The 18,920-nt window shown below is 66.4% G+C and overlaps 1 protein-coding gene across 2 annotated transcripts; it reads right to left on the bottom strand.

Moving 5' to 3' along the window:
- Nucleotides 1-17: 17 nt before the first annotated feature.
- LOC311442279 (semaphorin-3F-like) lies at nucleotides 18-18,503 on the bottom strand. 2 transcript variants are annotated; one of them, XM_084531273.1, is made up of 19 exons: nucleotides 18,269-18,503; nucleotides 15,274-15,459; nucleotides 9,665-9,825; nucleotides 9,436-9,498; nucleotides 8,846-8,965; nucleotides 7,870-7,959; nucleotides 5,726-5,819; nucleotides 5,296-5,415; nucleotides 4,105-4,244; nucleotides 3,908-4,022; nucleotides 3,593-3,662; nucleotides 3,282-3,426; nucleotides 2,964-3,186; nucleotides 2,287-2,375; nucleotides 1,999-2,040; nucleotides 1,588-1,745; nucleotides 1,447-1,514; nucleotides 606-739; nucleotides 18-519 (listed from the first exon to the last, which is right to left on the bottom strand). In XM_084531273.1, exons 2-19 carry the CDS (start codon nucleotides 15,383-15,385, stop codon nucleotides 100-102), a joined length of 2,364 nt encoding a protein of 787 aa, XP_084387399.1. In that variant the 5' UTR covers nucleotides 15,386-15,459; nucleotides 18,269-18,503; the 3' UTR covers nucleotides 18-99. The 2 variants fall into 2 exon arrangements, with proteins under 2 accessions (XP_084387399.1, XP_084387400.1); XM_084531274.1 differs by lacking the exon at nucleotides 7,870-7,959 and having other exon boundaries at nucleotides 18,269-18,502.
- Between the last annotated feature and the right edge of the window lie 417 nt (nucleotides 18,504-18,920).

Below are 18,920 nucleotides of genomic sequence, written 5' to 3'. Positions count from 1 at the left end.
AGATATATATATATATATTTATTTTATTTATAGATATTTTTTAATATTAAAAGGGGGGAAAATAGACCACTGTGCTAGCAAAGTCCCTGGCGAGGCGGTTCATGTGTGCCCGCAGGTCTCTGGCGGGTGATTCCGGCGGCTCCGTGGCTTCTTCTGGTCCTGCAGCTCCTTTGAGGCTTTGAGGGCAGCCAGTGGCTCGGGGGGGCCGGGGGCCAGGGGCCGCCAGTAGCCCTGGCAGTACTGGTCGAGGAGTCCCAGCTCGGGGCGGCTGAGGAGCTGCAGCAGGTCCTGGTAGCGCGGCGTGGGGGCTCCCGGCAGCCCGGCGGGGGGCACCTCGGCTTGGAGCAGGACGGCGTGGACGGCGCGGGCGGCCAGGACGCGGAGCTGCACCCTGGTCACCGTGTGCTTGAAGTTGTTCTCGGTGGCGGTGCAGGAGTAGAGGCCGCCGTCGGAGAGCTGCAGGGCGCGCAGCAGCAAGCCCTGCTCCGTCCGCAGCACCCGGCCGCCCTCGGTGCGCAGCTGCGGGGAAGGGGACGAGGGGAGCTCAGCCGCCTGCCGTGGTGCTGCCGGGCCCAGCCCGCGGCCCCCCGGCTCCTTCCTCCTACCTCTTTCCGCCGGTCGCTGTTGTCCTTCTGCAGCAGCCACTTGACGGTGGCCTGCGGCGAGCGCGGCTGGCACTCGAGGAAGGCGGTGCTGCCCTCCACCCCGTACTGCACGGCCTCCACCGCGTTCTTGTTGGCTGCAGTGGCAGGGCACAGCATGGCAGGCTGCTCGCACGTGTCCCCACATCCCACCGCCCTCCTGCACCTACAGCTCTGCCCTCGGCAGCACCAGCTGGGGGGCTGCCTGCCCACCAAGCCCCTGTGAGCGCATTTGTGCACCCACCCATGGTCATCCGCCTCTGGAGTGTCCATCCATCCACCTATGCTCTTGCTTCTCCCCAGTGTATCCACCTGTCTGTCCATCCATCTGTCCATCCATCTTTCTTCAAACTCCAACACTTCTAGTCATTCCTCTACCCTCCTGTCCATCCATCTGTGCTTTCTTCCCCAATGTATTCCTCCATCCGTCCGTCCATCCATCCATCCATCCATCCATCCATCCACCTGTGCTCTTCCTTCTCTCCAGTGTATCCATCCATCCATCCATCCATCCATCCATCCATCCATCCACCCACCCACTCACCCTCAATCTCCAACATTTCCAGTTGTTCATCTACCCACCTGTCCATCCATGCTCACCTTCTTCCCCAATGTATTCCATCCCTCCCTTCCTCCCTCCCTCCCTCCCTCCCTCCCTCCATCCACGCTCGCCTTTTCCCAATATATCCCTCCACAACACATCCATCAGCCCTCAAGGACAGCCCCTACCTGGCCACTGCCCGCATCCCCCTGCCTCCTACCCCCATCCCAGGGACTGCCCCCACCTGCCCCCTCACCCCCTCACCATTGGAGTTGTAGCCCCGGCACTGGCGCATGGGGTTGCCGTGTCGGATGTCCTGCCGCCTGCTCCGCCTGCAGGGAGGCAGGAGGTGACCTGGGGACCCTCCTTGGGACCCCCACGACCCCCACCTCCCCGGGCTCCCACCTCTTGGAGGACGCCGAGTAGCGGCTGCAGGCCTTGCCGTCCCAGGCACAGTAGGGGTCCCGCGCCAGGCAGCAGTCAGCGCAGGCTTCTCCGTACACGTCGCACCGGTGCAGGGCCAGGTGGGTCACTCCTACGGCCGAGGACACGTAAAGCTGTTGCTGTTGGGGGGACAGAGAGGACAGGGTAAGATGTTCCCTGGCCGCGTGGCCTTGTCTCCAGCCATGAGGGACCAGCACCAGTTAGCTGCGGCCTCCCGGTGCTGGGAGCGGTGGAGAGGGCTCAGCCTGGAGCCACCCGGGGCTGCCTCGCCCTGGGGCCACTTGCAGGTGTCCCCGAAGGCCGCTGCCATGGGATGGTGACAACAGGCAGTGCTGCAGCTGGTGCTGGTCCCCAGCCATGTGCTCCACTCACCCTCTTGGAGGAGATGGTCATCGTCTTGATGGGTGCCGGCACCTAGATGGGGGCAGGAGCGAGGGACATGGAGGGGCCCGGCCCAATGCCAGGGGCCCAGGGTGGGCACCCCAGACCTGCCCTGGGCATCTGGGGAGGATGAGGGGCCAGCAGGCAGAGGGATGATGCTGCAGGTCCCCCCTGAGCTGCCCAAGGGACTAGTTGGTGCCAGCTGCAGGCAGAGGGTGGAATAGGGCACGGCTGGGCTGGGGATAGGCAGCGGCAGGAGCAGGACGAGCCAGCCCTCACCTTGAACACCTCGATCTCCTCCAGCATCAGCTCCTCTGTCTCCATGTCGTCCCGGGGCAGCACAATGACTTTCTGCACTGTGCCCCGATCTGCAAGACACCAGGGTGCCTGGATGCTCAGTGCCACCGGCAGGGCACCCGCGCCCTCCCCTCCTAGAAGGGGGTCCCTGATGGGGCCAGGGATGTGGGGAAGGACACCCCCTCCCTCCCCAAGCACATCTTCATCTGCCTCCTTCTGCTGCTACGGGTGCAGTGTGACACTTGAGTCAGTTCCCAGCAAGGTGCTGCCAACACTCAGGGCAGAGGGACAGCCGCTGGGGATGGGCACTGGGTCAGGGGAAGGACCAGGACTGAGCACGGTGGCACTAGGATGGGCAATATGGAAGGGGAAGCACCGAGCTGGATGACAGTGCCCCCAGCACGGGGAATGGGGCTGGAGAGCTGGGTTTGGGAGGTGGAAGGAACCAGGCTGGATGGTGGGATGCCTGGGATGGGCACCAGGGCAGGGGAAGGGCAAAGCTGGATTGCAGCAACCCCAGGATGAGCAGTGGGACAGGGGAGGGACCAGGCTGGACGGTGGCGTCCTAGGACGGACAGCAGGGCAGGGGATGGGCCCCTGACGCCCTCCAAGGCCGCGCTGGAGCATGCTGCGTTCTCTGCGGTGTGCGGCGTGGGTACCTGTGCCCAGGAAAAGCACCTCATAGCGCCCGTCTGCCGCGTCCACCTGGTCGACGGCGATGGTGGTGAAGCGGTAGTTGACGTTGGTGCGCACGACCAGGGGCTGGCGGTGGGCCGGGTACACGGCGTGGTACATCAGCGGGTGCGAGCGCATGAAGTTGATCACCTCGTCGGGGTAGTCCTTGGTCGACTTCATGGAGGGCGTGAAGGTCCCCCCGGGGCACTGCGGGCAGGCGGAACGCAGCGGTGGGCTCCCGGCTGCCCCGGGGACAAGCGGTGGCACCGGGTGCCGTGCCCACGTGTGGCCGGGGTGCTTACAGTGCCTGGCCGGGGGTAGGGCATCTTGCCCGTGTAGGGCATCCACTGGTAGTTGGGGCCCTCCTTGTGGGCGAAGGGCCCGTTGAACACCATGCGGATGTCGGCCATGGAGTAGACGCAGACGGCTGAGCCCTTGAACACTGACCTGGCAGGAGGAGTGCCACGGCCTCATGGACCTGCGGCCACCTCCAGGGTGACCCCCCACCCCGTCCTCACCCTGTGCCCATCTCAGCATCCCCAGGACCCTCGCCCACCTCGGCAGGAGCCCCCAAGCCCCAGGGACCGCCACGCCACGAGGGCGCTGTGCTCACCCTGATGCGGAGAAGACGGCGTAGATAACGGGGTTCTTGGTGTCCTGCGTCTGCTGGATGAAGACGTCCTCTTGGGACAGAAGGAAGAGCGTGTCACCACCGGGGGAAGGGCAGGGACCCCTTGCCGTGGTGCCGGGTGGGAAGGAGGATGGATGGGGTGGGAGCAGTGCCTGGCTCCTCTCCCAAGGGACTCCCAAACCTCCCAAAGAGAAGGGGCACTGTGTCCCCTCCCCAGGCTGCCCTGATAGCCTCCAGGGCTGCCGAAGGACCACCAGGGTGTCCCACTCCCCCTTCCCTCAGCACCCAGGTGCTCACGGAGCTCATCGAAGTGCGTCTCGATCCCATCAGGTCCTGGCACCGAGCAGACGAGACGGGCCTTCAGGAAGGTGCTCCACTTGTTCACCAGGCAGCAGTGGCCCCCATCGTCGTTCTGCGGCACAGGGACGATGCTCAGCCCGGCGCGGCTCGGCACCGGCACCCTGCCCGTGCCGCTTTCGCCCCGCCGCACGCACCAGGCAGATGCGCCCGATGCGGGAGTAGACCCCCGGGCTCAGCGGGGCGTCAGCCGACTTCTCGCGGAAGAAGAAGTAGAGTTTGTCATCGTTCCTCTCGCTGCTGTCGGGGATGAGCTGGGCACGGATGAAAGCCGGGTCTGCAAAGGCACAGGGTGGTGCCGTCAGCTTGGGGGCACCCCCAGCTCCCCCTTATCCTGCAGAGCCACAGGCGTGGTGGCGTGGGGACACCGGCCAGCGGTTATCGGCTGGGGGGGGCCACGCTGGATGGTGGGAAGCCTCCCCTTGCCATCCATCAGCCCGTGCCCCGCCGGTGCTGACAGCTCCCCCTCTCCGCTCCCTGCCCCGGCAGCTCCCAGGCCCAGCAGGACCGTCCCATCTGCTCTGCTCTGTTTACTCAGCTGCTGCCCTGGGGCCGGGGGTGCTCCACGGGGGCAGGAGGAGCGCTCGGGGTCACCGACTGCCGGCGACACGGTTGAACGCTCAGCCCTGCGGAAACCCACGCAACAGGCTCCAACGGAGACAGCCCTGCTGGGTGCTCCCACCACAATGCAGAGTCCCAGGCATGTCTGTCACCATGCCCTGTGCAAGTAGCCCTCTATCCATCTGCCCTAGATTTCCTTCCTTCCTTCCTTCCTTCCTTCCTTCCTTCCTTCCTTCCTTCCTTCCATCTATCCATCCATCCATCCATCCATCAAGCCATCCCCCAGCCACCCAACCATCCATCCATCACTCATCCATCCCTCATCCATCCATCCATCCATCCACCCACCTATCCATCCATCCATCCATCCACCCACCTATCCATCCATCCATCCACCCACCTATCCATTCATCCATCCATCCACCCACCTATCCATCCATCCATCATCCATCCACCTATACCCATCACTCATCCACCCATCACTCATCCATCCACCCACCCGTTCACTCACCCACCCACCCACCATCCACCCACCCACCCACGCGTCCATCCATCCATCCATTCACCTGCCGCCCACCCCCCCATCACCTCCCCATCCGTCCCCCACGCATCCATCGCCCGTCCCGCACCACCAGGCGTGCACCTGCCCGCACTGGCTACCGTCTCTGCGCAGGGAGGAGGACGCGGGGTGACAGGCTCCATCTCCTCTCTAAGGCTGGAGCCATGGGGTCCCTGAGGAACCTGGGCCGATGCCACCCCCTACCAACCATTGAGCCAGCGTGAATTGTACTGGTCCGTCCTCATGGCCGTCTGCTTGCCCATGGTGCGGAAGATGGCTGCGTCGGTGCCCATGAAGTCGATGTACACGCCGGCATAGAGCTCTTCATCTGCAGATGGGGAGGGGGCAGAGGTCAGCCAGCCCCCAGCCACCCCTGTCCACCCACCTTCTCCCACTGCCCCCAGGCTCCATCCAGCCCCGGCCAGGAGTCACCAGGCCACCAAGAAATGCGTCCCGGGGAGCACTGGAGGATGTGACTGGTGTGCAAGGGACCTCCAGTCTGCAGGATTGGAGCCAGCCGGGTGCCCAGTGCCACCACCCGCAGCAAGGGTGGCAGGAGACAGAGCCCAGCTTCTCGGGGCCACGCAGGGAGTGCTCCCTCTGCCCATCCATGGGCCCTGGGGAGCCACAGGACTCACTTATTAATGCAGAGACGGTGTCCACTTTGGGGTCGTAGGAACACTTCCCTTTGCCCGACTCCAGCTTGTCCGGCTCCAGGTAGAAGATATAATCCTGGGGAAGGAAGCAGAACAAGGCGCTTGTGACATTTTCCCCCTCTGTCCCCATGGCACCTTCCGAAGCAGAGGCCTCCTCGGGGTGGAGCAGAGCGGCCACCAACGCTGCCAGCTGACGACGAATGTGACGGGACCACAGGGGCGTCCGCAGGACTCCCGAGAAGCCGAGGTCTCCAGGAGGTGCTCCTCAGGTGCTGCAGGATGCTGCTCCGTGCCCTCCGCCGTGCGGGTTGATCCCTGCTCGTCGTGGACAGGATGAACGCGGGGCGCTCCCCGGAGCCGCTTCGTGGCCCGCGTGGCCACCGTGGGGCTGCTCGGGCCATCGGCATCGCGCTGACTCCAGCCACCAGCGGGCAGGGCTTGGCTGCCAGACCTGGCAAGGAGCTCGGCCCGTGTCCTGGCCAGGACCCATCTTCCAGCAGCATCCACCACGTGCTTTGGGGCCGGCAACCCCACGCTGCGCCGCCGGGAGCCGCTCTCTCCGCTGTCACCGCTGCCCTCCCCAGGCTGCCACAGCCCCGTGGCAGGGTGAAACACAGCCTGCCTCCCACAGAGCACGAGGAACCTCCTGCCCTGCCGGCCAGGACACCCTGAGTGTCCCCAGAACATAGCCCTGGGGACAGGGTCAAGCAGCTCCAAGCCGGCACCCACCGGGCACCCCGGCACCGCTGTGCCTCGGGTGGTACAATCCCTGCACGGCGAGAGGGGCTGGGGGGACAAGAGGGTCACTGCAGAGCACCTGGGCTCTGGGAAGGGCAGGCCAGGCCGGGGACACTCGCCATGGGGACACTAGCCATGGGGATACTGGCCGTGGGGATACTGGCCGTGGGGATACTGGCCGTGGGGATATTAGCCGTGGGAATGCTATCCAGGGAGATGCTAGCCATGAGGATGCTAGCTATGGGGACACCAGACATGGGGACAATAGCCGTAGGGGTGCTAGCCATGAGGACATTAGCCATGGGAATGCTCTACATGAGCACACTTGCTGCAGGGATGCTCGCCACAGGGACAGCAGCCACGGGAGGTTCTTCCTCTCCCATCCTCTCCCTCTGCAAGACGTCCTCTCGCCAGCTCCTCCTGGCACCCGGGGGTAGCCAGGGCGCCCAGCCCAGCACCCAGAGGTGGGCATGGGATGGCTGGGACAGCCCTGCTTCTTCCAGCCCCATCGCTCCACCACCAGCACCACGACCTCTCTGGGGACAAGCCCTGGAGGTGCCATGTCACCTGCCCCACCAGCAGGCTGTGAGCCCTCGCGGGTGTGTGCTGAGCCCTGCTGCGACCCCATGGGCAATGGGGGAGACCTGGATTGAGCCCCCTGCATGGGGCAGGAGGTGCCCGTGGCTGCTGCAATGCTGGTGGCTGGGAACATCAGGGTGTCCCCCCCGAGCTGGCAGCGATGTTCCCCTTGGAGAGGAGGAGACGGGGCAGAGGGACGCGTGGGCAGGATGGGGCAGGGGCAGGGACAGGGAGGACCCAGGCTGGGGGCCCCACGCCCACGCGCTGACCCGTGTTAGTCCAAGGGGTTGGGGACACTGTCAGGGCAGGCTGGATGCTGGCTGTCCCCAGGAGAAGCCGGGGACACCACCACCTCCCCGAGCCTGCCGCCCGCTCTGCTGGAGCGAGGCAAAGCAGAGGGATGCTGGCGAGGCGGCTGCTCAGCGACACTTTTGTAGACCCTACCAAAACACCTCCTGCACGTGGCCGTCCCGAGTCCCCTGCCTCGGTGGCCGCTTGGATGTGAAGGGACACGGCGGGTCCGGAGATGGGAAAAGCTGGCAGTGGAGGCGAGGGGAGGACTGCCAACCCTGACAGTGCCCCCTGCGGGGACGCGTGCGAGGAGGAGGGAGTTAGTGAGAGCAGGAGGGGGGAGAGGCCGGGCCGCTGCTGGAGAACGCTTTGCAGAGAGGAGGGGAGGCAGCAGGGGGGGGCACGGTGACAGACCCCACCCCGGGGAGCTGCCGGTGGGAAGGAGAAGGAGCCCGCGGCTCCGGTGCGCCCGGGGAGAGGTGGGCACAGCTGCGGCGGGCTCCCAGACCCGTTCCCACCTTGCTTTCTGCCGGTCTTGGGCTGCGGGGGCCGTCGGTGGCTCTGCTTTCCCGGCCTCCCGGAGGGACGGGCTGGCTCGGCGGAAACCCCTGGGGAAAAGGAGCAGGGCAGAGAGTTAGCGCCGGGGGATAGAGGGGGTCCCCCCGGGCTGGGGGCTGCGGGATGGCTCCGGCAACCCCTGTCCCCACGGCACAGCGCTCTTCAGTGGCTCTGCACGCTGCCAGAGGGGACGGCAGCAGCCTCGTCCCCAGGGCCATCGTGCTGTCCTGGACTGCGTGGGCATCCCTGGTGGTCCTCAAGTGCTGTCACACCCATGAGATGTCACCGACGGTCCCAGTCCGGGGTGGTTCAAGCCACGTCAGCCTCTCCTTGCACCAGTCCTGGCACCACACGCCTCCCTCGGCTCGGCTCGCAGAGCTCCACGCGGACAAGACGAGGACGTGGCCGGGGGCTGGGGGTGATTGTGGCAAGCAGAGCCCCCCGGCCACCCTTGCAGCGTGCCACAGCGGTCACCCCAAAACCACTCCTTCCACTGCACGTCCGACCCAACGGGGCTCCGGCAGCACTCCCTTGGGTTACTCCATCAGGGCCAGCCGACGTTGTTCTCCCTTGTTGGTAGCTGAGCGTCCCACGGCGTGTGCCACCGCTGTCCCTGCTCCCCCGTGGCCACCAGATCACCACGCTCCCTCCTCGCCAAACGCCAGCCCTGGCACGGAGTCGGGCGTCTTCTCCATCTGCGCCATGGGGTCCCTCGCGGCGGGGCAGGAGGGCACGTCGGAGCGGAGCCTGCGCCGGGTCCAACCCATCCGGGTGCCGACGGGAGTCTGGAGAGGTCCCTCTGGGTCTGCAGAGGTGGCTCGGCCCCGCTCAGCATCGCCCCACCGGCGCTCGGCGTGTCGCTGTCCCCCCCCCGAGCCCCCTGGTGCTGGCCCCGGGACCTGCCCGGCCGCAGCCCCCGTCCCTCCCACCCCTCACCTGCGCTTTGCGCCCGCGGTTGATGAAGGCGCAGATGGGGTTGTAGGCGCCGGTGCCGCACACGTAGAGGTGGGTCCGGTTCCAGGGCTGGATCAGGCGGATGAAGTTGCCGCACTCCCCCTGGGAAGAAGAGGGGAAGAGCTGGGAAGGCAGAAGGGAGGCTGAGAGAGGAGGGAGGGAGGCTGGCATTGGGCGTGGGCTGGCACAGAACACGTGCTGGTGGTGGCCACGGGCTGGTGGTGGCCATGGCTCTGAAGCCACGTGGGGAGCTGTGCCTCCTGCTCGCCCACAAAGGCTCTGGACGTGCCTGGCTGGCACAGAAGGGACAGCAGGACACGGTGACACCTCTGAGCGCCAGCACGCACAGCACACCCCGGGGATGCCTTTTCCAAGGCAGGACATGATGGCACGAATTCTGCCTGGTGGCCACCAACCAACCCCTCTGCCGCTACCAGAAGGGGGCTCACGGTGGACACGAAAGCCCCGGGGACGGCCGGAGTCACCAACAACACGGGGGCTCGATAGCCAGAGTTAACCCAAGCAGGGCCTGGAGCAGCAGGGGCAGCTCGGCGGGCGCTGGTGGCACTTACATTGCTGTTCTTGCCCGACAGGATGCACTCCTCGATCCTCTGCGGGGGGGCAGGCCAGTGGATCTGCAGAAAAACAGGAGATGGGGAGGAGATGGGGAGCACAGGGCTGCTGGCCCCGTCCCTGTCCCTGTCCCCGTCCCCTCCCAGCCCCAGCACCACCAGGTGGGACCCTCGGGACACCCAGCCCCACGTCCCCGGCGGGTCCCCAGCCCGAGGGGCGGCAGCTTACAATGAGGGGCTCGCGGTTGATGTCGTGCAGGTCGAGGGAGAGGACGTAGTCCTTGCTGCCCACGTACATGCGGTCGTGGTCCTCGTCCTTCAGCAGGATGCGGTAGTCGCTGGAGTTGAGCAGGAAGTTGAAGAAGTGCGCGGTGCCGCTGGCCTTCAGCTCTGCGGGGCGCGGGGCAGCACGTCAGCACCCTGCCGTCCTCCCAGTGCCTCGGGGACACCGACTGGGACGGACAAGGGTGGCCAGGACACGGGGCAGCACCAAAAGCCAGCCCCCGGCAGCGGAATGGGGGTGCCCACCGAGATGGGGCACGATGGGGGGTGGTTGTCCCAGCACCTCCAGCGCTGGCATCGTCCCCTCCTGGAGTGTCCCCACCTCTAGGGCAGGGGAGCAGGGAGGCAAAAGAGCCAACTCCTTGGTGTGTGTGTAGGGGGGGACACGGGACACAGATCCCCCCCCCTACCCCACCCCGCGCCCCCCTTGGGGAGTTATTTTTAGCCTGAGTGTGGGAGAAACGAGTGAAAGAGGATAATGAGGGTCATGAATATTCACAAGTGCAGCGAGGCAGCCAGATGGAAGGCAGAAGTGCTGCAGATGATGTGGGACGGTGCCAAGGACCACGCGGCAGGGGCAGGGCACCGGCGAGACTGGGGGGGGGGGCAGAAGGAGGAATGCCACCCCCCTGATCCCCTCCAACCTCCCTGCCCCCATCCCCGGTGCCAGGAATCCCCCAAAACCCTCAGAGCACGAGGGGCTGGGGTGGCTCTGCCGCTACCCCCCCCGGGGGGACACCACCTGTGCCGGGTGCTGCTCCCCGGGGAGGTGCCACCCCAAAGGGGACGCCACCAGCATCCCCCAGAAGCCAACTCCACCTGATGCCAGCCCCAATTTGGGGTGCTGGGGGCAGCCCCCCCCCCCCTTGCCTCCCCTCCCCGCAGGGCAGGCACGCACGCAGCGCTGGGGCTGCTCCGGGAAGGAGCGAGCTGGCTTCCAGGCACGGCCGGGCACGCAGCCAGCTCCTGGCCAGGATGCCGAGCTCCTGAGACCTCCCCGACCTCCTGCTCCCGAGTCCCGGGGGGTGCTGGATACGTCCCAGAGGTCCCCTCCCATCCCCAGCACCTCCGGGACCTGTAGGGGGGGGAATCTCCCCTGATCTGTTTGGGGCAACCCCCCCCTCTGACCTCTGACCTCCGACCTCCCGCTCCTGGGGCCCCCCAGCCCGCAGGGATCCGGAGGAGCCAGCTCGTTAGCGGACACACCTGATGAGCACACACACCCCGCTGCCGCCTGGCCCCGAGCTTAATCCCCTTTTAATTGCCTGCAGGGCCCCCGGCTGCCCCGTCCCCGCACAGGTGGCCTCCCTGGGGACAGTGGGGACCGAACCCCCGGCGCGGCACCGCGGGGAGGGCTGCTCGGCGCCCCAACCCCTCCTGGCATGCAGACCTCGTGGTGTCACCTTGGTGTCACCTCTCCATCACCATTACGTGGCCGGGAGCACGAGATTTGGGGACCCCGACCCACCAGTGGTCACACCAAACGCCAGGAGGGGCCGGGAGCGGCGCAGCCCCATCACAGGCTCCATAAAGCCCAATTCCCCTGGGTTTTGTCCCATTTTTCCAGCCCTTCCTCGCACCTGGCGGCTGCCGCCCACGCGTGCCCTTGTCCCAGCCGGGAGGAAGGAGTTGTCCCCAGCTCCGAGGGGACAGCAATGGGGTGGCACGCCCCCCCCCCCCCCCATGTCCCTGAAGCCCAGGTGAGGTTTTGCGGGTCCCTAAAAAGCAGAAGGGGGCACACCCCGGGGGTGGGGGAGCGGTGCAAAGGGTTAATCCCATTAGGGACAGGGCGGCCACCTCCCCAGGTGCTCCATCAGCCCATCCCCTGCGCCTGCGAAACCAATTACACCCGATCTCACCCTAATTAGTTTCTAATTACGGGCTTGTAGTGCATTCAACATAATTAGCATGTAAATTACACGCCGTGTTTATATTCAATAACCGCTCTGCCCGCTCCTGGCAGCGGAGATGACGGGGCCTTTTGGGAGCCCTTTTCTTTATTTTCATCTGGGGGAATGAATTTAATTCACGTGCCGACGGAGCCGCCCGGCTGCCCGCACCGGTCCCCGGGGTGTGGGGACGGCTGGGGACAGGCAGAGTGACCCCAAAGGGGCAGGGAGCAGTGTGGGGCCGTGCCGGGATCGGGGCCTGATACCAGGATCTGGGGTCACGGTCGCTCCCCACAGACCTACCTGGGGCCTTTTGCCCCGCCAGCTCCCCACGTTTTGGGGTGTTTTCCCCCATTTCCCCAAATTTTCACAGGTTGCTTTGTGGGTGCTGCCCTTCTGGGAAGGTGGAGGACCCAAACCAGGCTGGGACAGGGAGCGGGGTGAGCGTGGATTTGTCCCCATTTGTTGTCATTGGGGCTGATCAAAGAGCCGGGTGGGTTGCCTTATGAAAGCGGAATTGCTTATTTGTTTGAGCATCACTTCGCTACCCCTTGATGGGTTATTTATGATGTAATTAAGCTAATTACATGTAATAAGAGAGTTTCCGTGGCCCCGAGCCAAGCTCTTTTTCCCATTTAACCGACTCACAGGTGGTAGGGAGCCGAAGGAGCCCGACGGGGGCTCGGAGATGAAATGGCTCCGGCTCCCGCGCCACCGAGCACGGCGGCTGCCAGCGCTGCTCGCTGCGCCCGCGGGCCGCCTGCAGCCCCCCGGGGACAGACCCCGGTCCCCATCCCCTCCACCACAGGTGCCGGGGTGCCCGGTCAAGCCCCACATCAAAGCAGCCAAGCTCCAGAGCAGGGCGATTTGGGCACGGTCCAAAAAAAAAAAAAAAAATTAAAAAAAAAAAAAAAGCTTTTTTTTTTTTTTTTTTGTCAGCCAAAACGCTGATTCATCCCCAGCCAAGAGGGAGCGGGGTTTTGGAAAGGCTGGTTGAAAAATGACCCCCCTCGCCTCCTCCTCTGGAAAGCTACTCGGCGAGAGGAGCCGCTGCCACGCATCGCATTCGCTGCTGCTCGGTGGTTTGGGGGAAAATCTGCGTTTTCCCCAGCCCGGGGGAGCCGCCGCGCGTTTTTCCAGGCAATTTGCTGCCCGCCAAAAAGGCGGCGGGGAAGGAAGCAGCTCAGATTGCTCCAGGTAGGGGGCCGCCGGCGGATCCTGCCGCATTTTTCGAGGCTGGTTGGCTCCTTCCAGCGGGATGGGATTCAGGACCCTTCACCGCCGGTGCTTTTTTTTGGGGAAAAAAAAATAATAATAAAAAAAAAATATCGGAGGAGGCAGCGGGCGAGGGGACACTGCGGGAGCCTGGCGCGTCCCCGGAGCTGGCTGTCCTTGTCCCTGCCCGCGTCCCCCCCATCTGGCCGTGTTTATTTGAAGCCGCCGGCATCACGCGCGTCCCACAGCTGCAGCAGCTTAGGCGGGCGCCTGGGCGGCCCCGGCCCCCGGCCCCCCTCCGGCCATCTGCCACCGGCAGCCCCCGGGGCGGGCACGCGGCGTCCCAGGACGCGGGCAGGGAAACTGAGGCAGGGAGCGCGGTCCGGCTCCAGGACGTGATTTTTTATTATTATTATTACTATAATTCTCATTTATAGTGATTTATTGTTATTTTTTTTTTATTTTTCCCACTCGGATGGGGGAAATAGGTGGGAGGGAGTGGAACCGCCCTGCTGCCCACCCAGCCCTTCCCGCTGCCCGGCTCCCGGAGGTGACAGCCGTGACCGCCGGGGGACAGCGGCTCCCTTTTGAAGCCCAGCCCGGGGCCCTGACCCCAAAGCCTTCCTCCCCGCACCGCCAGCCGCTGAATCACCGCCACCTCCCGCATCCTCTCCCCATCACCTCCTGGGGAAGCCCAGCCCGGGGAGCTGACGTCCTCCGGTGCCCGAACCCACCCGGCCCGGAGGAAACCGGAGGAGAGAGAGAGAGAGAGAGAGAGAGGGGGGCAGCAGGATGCGCCCGGGAGAAAGGGGGGGGGGGGGTGAAATTTACTAGCAAGAAGAAGATGATTAAAAATATCCACCCTATTTCTGGCCGGGAAGAGCTGTTGGCAAAACAGAGCCGCTCCACGGCCTCTCCCTCTTCCAGGGAAGCACGGGACCGCGCTGTTCTTTCCATGCTGGCCACCTTCCTGCCCGGCCACCGCGGCCGCGGGGACGCCGGCACAGGAAAGCCTTGAGAGGGAGGACGGGGAACGGAGCCGCGGGGTCCCCACCGGTCCCACCCCAGGGCAGGGGACGCGGCCGGCAGCCCCTTGACACCGCAGCCTTTCTGTATTTTTTTTTTTTTTTTTTTAATATTTTCCCTTTCCCCTAAGCGCTACGAGCGCAATTTAGTCGAGGATGACGCAGGCCCCCGGGAGCTGCAACGAACGCCACTTCCTCCCCAAGCGAGCGATAACAAGCGAGGCAAACAAACCCGGAGATGCTCCCGGCGCTGGCCGGGCTCCAGGCAGCGCGTCTGAAGCAGGGGGGGGACACACAGGGGGTGCCACCAACCCCCCCCCCAAGAGCTCTGCAGGACCACATCCAGCCCCGGCCAGAAGGATGCTGCGGGCGGCGGTGGCACCCGAGCCTGCCTCGGCCCTGTCCCCTTCCCAGGGCTGTCCTTGGGACACGTCCCCACCCCTGTCCCCATCCCTGTCCCCATCCCAGCACCAGCCCAAGGCCCGTTCTCCTCCGCTGGGCTTGGGAAGGGACGGGTGACACGTCTCTGAGACCCCACAGGTTTGGACAGGGCCGAACGTGCACATGAAGGACACAATCCCGCAGCATCCCCAACCCAGCCGTGCTTATTTGGGATTAATTGGGCACAGCAGCACCAGGCATTAGAGCACCGCAGCAGGAGCAGGCCCCCAGCTTCCCCGGGACACGGAGCGGGGCGAGGATGCAGGCCCCTGCCCCATAGCACCCCGTGCCCTTCTGCCAGCCAGGGCACCCCTGGGGGACACAAGGATGTCCCTGCAGGTGGAAGCCACCAGCACGGCCTCCAAACACCCCAGCCGTGTCCTGGCAGCAGCCGAACCCCCTCCTGGGGACTCTTGCAGGCAGCAGCCGGCCCCGCTCCGGGCAGGAATCGCTCCCTCGCCTCTCGCCTGGGCTTGTCCCCGGCCTCTTCATACCACAGATTTTCGTGCCGAGGCCAGCCCTCACCTCCAGCAGCCCGCCCTGACCCGCCGGGGGCTCTGCAAACCCTACAGGGGGCTCTGCCGGCCCCAGCAGGCTGGGGGGGCTGCAAGGGAGCAGCTCTGTCCATCCCCTCTCCCAGCACAGGCTGGGGGCAGACACCGGATCCATCCCATTGCCCCCCCCGGGAAGCACCCACACACCCTGGTACCGAAGGGTTAACCCCTTTCCCCCCCTCCCAAATCCCCCCCCAGGCTCCCTGCCAGCCCCAGGCATTAACACCAGCTTGGGGTCGGCGTCAAGCTGCTGTCTGGCCCCGCCAGCAAGCCATGTGCTCGGGGGGGGGGGGGACACAGCACGGGAACCCCAAAGGGACACGGATCCCAGTAGGATTTCCCAGCAGGGAGATGCCCGGAGAACGGTGACCCCGTAAAGGGCTGCGGGGGTCACCTCCCACCCGCCCACCCCCCCCAAATTTCTGCTCTTACCTTTGAAGGAGAGCTGCACCCTGGGGGTGGCAGGCACGTAGTCCTTGGCGTGGGCGGCCCGCCAGCCCAGAGTCAGTAGGGTGGCCCAGAGGAGGACGCTGACCACAGGCATGGTGTGCACGAGCCGGGGGGGGTCCCAGGGCACGGGGCTGTCCGTGGGAATCGGGGGTGGGGGGGGCACACCACCTGCCGGAGAGGGGACATCAGTTGAGGATGCCGTAGGACACGGAGCGGTGTCGGGCAGACAAAGCCAGCACGCTGCCGTCCCCGTCCTCGCACGGGTCCCCTCCCTGAGCTGCTGCACGAGCCTGGAGGGAGAAGGGAGAGACCCCGCGGTGCCCACCCTGCCCGACCCCACCGGCAGCGAGCGGGGGGCACCCTCCCCAGGGAGGGGGAGGCAAACCCAGCGTCCCCCCGCCGCCCTCATCGCCTGTCTGCAAATCTCTGCCGTCCAGGAAGGGCCCCAGAGGGCGAGGTGGGGGTAAAGGGGGGGGGGCAGGTGGCAGCCAAACCCCACTCTGCAGCCTGGGAGGGGGGCAGAATTAGGGGGGGCTGGCTCACCCCCAGCTGCGGGCACGACGCCAAGCTGCAGGGCGAGGCGAGCGCAGCGGCGAGCACTGCGGCACGCTCCCGCTTCGCCCAGGTGAGGAGCATCCCCCCCCTTCACCTCCCCCCAAACCCACCCCCCCCTTCTCCCCAGGGGTCCCATCCCCATCCCTCTTAACCCCCCCCCCTCCCCAAATCTCCTCCCAGCCCCAAGCAAAGGCGCAGCGAGCAGAGCCGGGCTCCAATCTTTCCAACATGAGGGAAATCTGGACTTCATTATTCCGAGAACGAACACACACACCAAAAAAGAAAAAAAAAAAAAAAAGGATTTTTTTTTTTTTCATAAATAAAAGAGGGGAAAAAAAAAAAAAAAAAGCCCTGCCTGTGTGCCAGGCAGCTGGACTCCCTGGGGCTCCGGCACGGAGCAGAGTCCGCCAAGCTGCCTCCAGCAAGCCACACACGCACCCGGCTCAGCACGCTGCTCACCACGTCCCCAGAGCCTGGGGACCGTCCCCCCGGCGTGCGTCCCCCTCCCGAGGTGACCCGAGCATCGTCCCCGCGCACTCCGGAGCCCGGCTTTAGGATTTGGGAGGCATCTGGTGGGAAGTCCCACATCTGGGGCGGGGGCTCGGCCACTTGGGAGTGCCCGGGGGGTCTCGGGGTGGTGGGGGGGGGGGGGACAGGGGATGTGCCCTGCAGGGCTGCGACATCGCAGACCCACCTGGGGCCAGGAGGGCTGGACGGGCGAGAAGGTGGCCACCGGCCCCCGAGCATGGCTACCCCAAAATGAGAGTCACACCGGGAGAGGGACGGGACCCCAGACCCCGACGGGAGGCGGTGGCACCCCCAGGCTCCTGCCCCGCACACGGGGGGCAGCGGCCGCAGCGCCGGTGGCCGGGGACGGAGGGGGATGCGCGAGGGGCGGCCGGGCTGCGCGGAGAGGAGCTGCCTCTCCCCAGGGCTCCATATTTTTCTCACTATTGCCTTTGGAGCCGGTAAATATTTAGATTTGCTCGTCTTTCCCCGCGCGCACACCCAGCTCCGCTCCATTGTGCTGGCATTCGGGCCCCGGCCAGGCCCCCACCTCCCGCCCGTTCCCAGGCTCTGCCCTGGCCATCACCGCGGTGCCCCCTGCAGCCGGGGCAGGCGGGGACCCCCCCCCAAAAAGCTCCTCCGCCAGCTAACCCCACAGTTGGTTGCAGTTCAAGAGCCCCCCCTCTCCAGCAGCCCCCTCCCCGGGCAGCTTTTCGGAAATAAATTCTGGCAAATCCCACTCTTGCACTTGGATGGAGCTGCGTACGCGTCAGAGACAGGGAGCGAGATGGCAAACAAAGGAAAAGAGGGAGAGGAGGGGAGAGGAGAGAGCGCACGGCGAGGAGGGGAGGAAGGGGACGGCGGCGAAGGGGGGAGCCTGGGGAGGGTCGGGGGGCGCCCAGGCTGGGCGAGACGAAGCCGATCCCGAGGGGGCAGCGAAGGGAAACGGCTCCGGCCAGCGCACCTCGGCCGGGAACCCTTCACCTCCAGGGTCATCTGCGCTGCGGGGAAACTGGAAACTCCGAAGCGGGTGTGTGGAGGGGGTGGGGGGGCCGCATTCCTGCCCGCCAGCGGCCCCCCGGCCCCACCGCCCGGCTTCATTGTGGGCTGCGCGCCCCATGGCACGGCGCGGTGCCCGGCGGGGACGGGAGCGCGCCCGGGACGCAGCCCCCCGGGGCTCGGCCGCTTGCGGGTGGCAGGGAGGGAAAAGGGGAGAAAAAAGGGGGCCGGAGGGGAACGAGCCCCGTGCGGGTCTCCGCCGAGGAGGAGAGAGAAAAAAAAAAAAAAAAAAAAAAGCATAAAAAGAAAAAAAAAAAAAAAAAGGAAGAAAGGAAAATCGCTGCAGACCCGAGGAATAACTTTGCACAACTTTGCGCCGCCTTTCACCCCGGCGCGGGCCCTCCGAGCAGCCGGGCCCTCCCCGGGGAGCTCAGCCCCCAGCCCCGGGCGTTCCTCGCTGCTCTCCCCGGCCCCGTGCAGGTCCCGCGGCCGCCCCACTCGTGGCCGCCCCCCTCCACGCGTGGGTGCCCGCCGCCCACCCGCCTCCCCCGGAGCGCTGCCACCGCCGGCTCCGCGCGTCCCTCGCCGTCGCCGCGTCCCCCCCCTAAATCCCGGGCAGGGATTAATTGGGGGTGGGTGGGGGGGGACACACACACGGAGAGATACGACCCCCACGACCCCACTCGCGTCTCGGGGATGCTCGCGGCGGGGCGGGGGGCACCGGGACACCCCCGGCAGCGGGGCGCCGCGCCGAGGGACACGCGTGGGCACCGCGGCGACACGCGCAGCCCCGCTCCCCGAGCCCGGGACGTCGCGGGCGACTTGCAGGCGGCGTAAACTTTCCTCCCGGGGTGGGGGGGCCCCCGGGATCCGACCCCACCGGAGACCCCCCCCCCAATTCTTTCCACGCTCTTACCTCGGGCGGCGGAGGGAGGGCGACGGCGGGGCTCAGCGCCTCGCCGGGCACCCGCGGCCCCCCGCCGTGGCGCGGCCGCAACTACCGCCGCGTCCCCGGCCCATGGAGAAGCGGCGGCGGTGGCGGTGGCAGCGGCGGGGCGGGGCGGCGCGGGCGGGACTCGAACCCGCGGCGGGGCGGGCCGGGGGCTGCGCGGGCGGCGGCGGCGGCGGCTGTGGCCCGGCTCCGAGTGGGCGCCGCAGCCCGGGCGCTCGCCATGGGGCTCCGCGGGCTCATTTGCATAGCCCCGCCCGCCCACCCCTCGGGACCACGCCCCCTCCCGCTCTAAGCCCCGCCCCTCCCTCCCCGCCGCCGCCGCCGCCGGGGCCGCGGGTTCGAGCCCCGCCCCCGCCCCGCTCACCTCCGGCTCCTGCCTTTTGTTGAGCGAGGCCGGGGTGGGGAGGGGGTGGTGTAGGGGGGGTGTGTGGGGTGGGGGGGGGGGAACACAGGGAAAAACCGGCATCGGGACCTGGGGCCGCGCCGCCCCCTCCTCGCCGCCCCCTCCTTTGTCTGCGGGGTGCCGGCAGCGAGAGCCGGGGGGGGTCCGAGGCAGCCCCGACAAAGAGCGGCCCCCCCCCATGCCCCACACCCCCCCGGGGCGCACCCCAAAAAG

This window comes from Aythya ferina (assembly GCF_964211825.1).
Source record: "Aythya ferina genome assembly, chromosome: 10".
In the NCBI taxonomy this organism is placed as follows: domain Eukaryota; kingdom Metazoa; phylum Chordata; class Aves; order Anseriformes; family Anatidae; genus Aythya; species Aythya ferina.
This window is presented reverse-complemented; position numbering and strand designations above follow the sequence as displayed.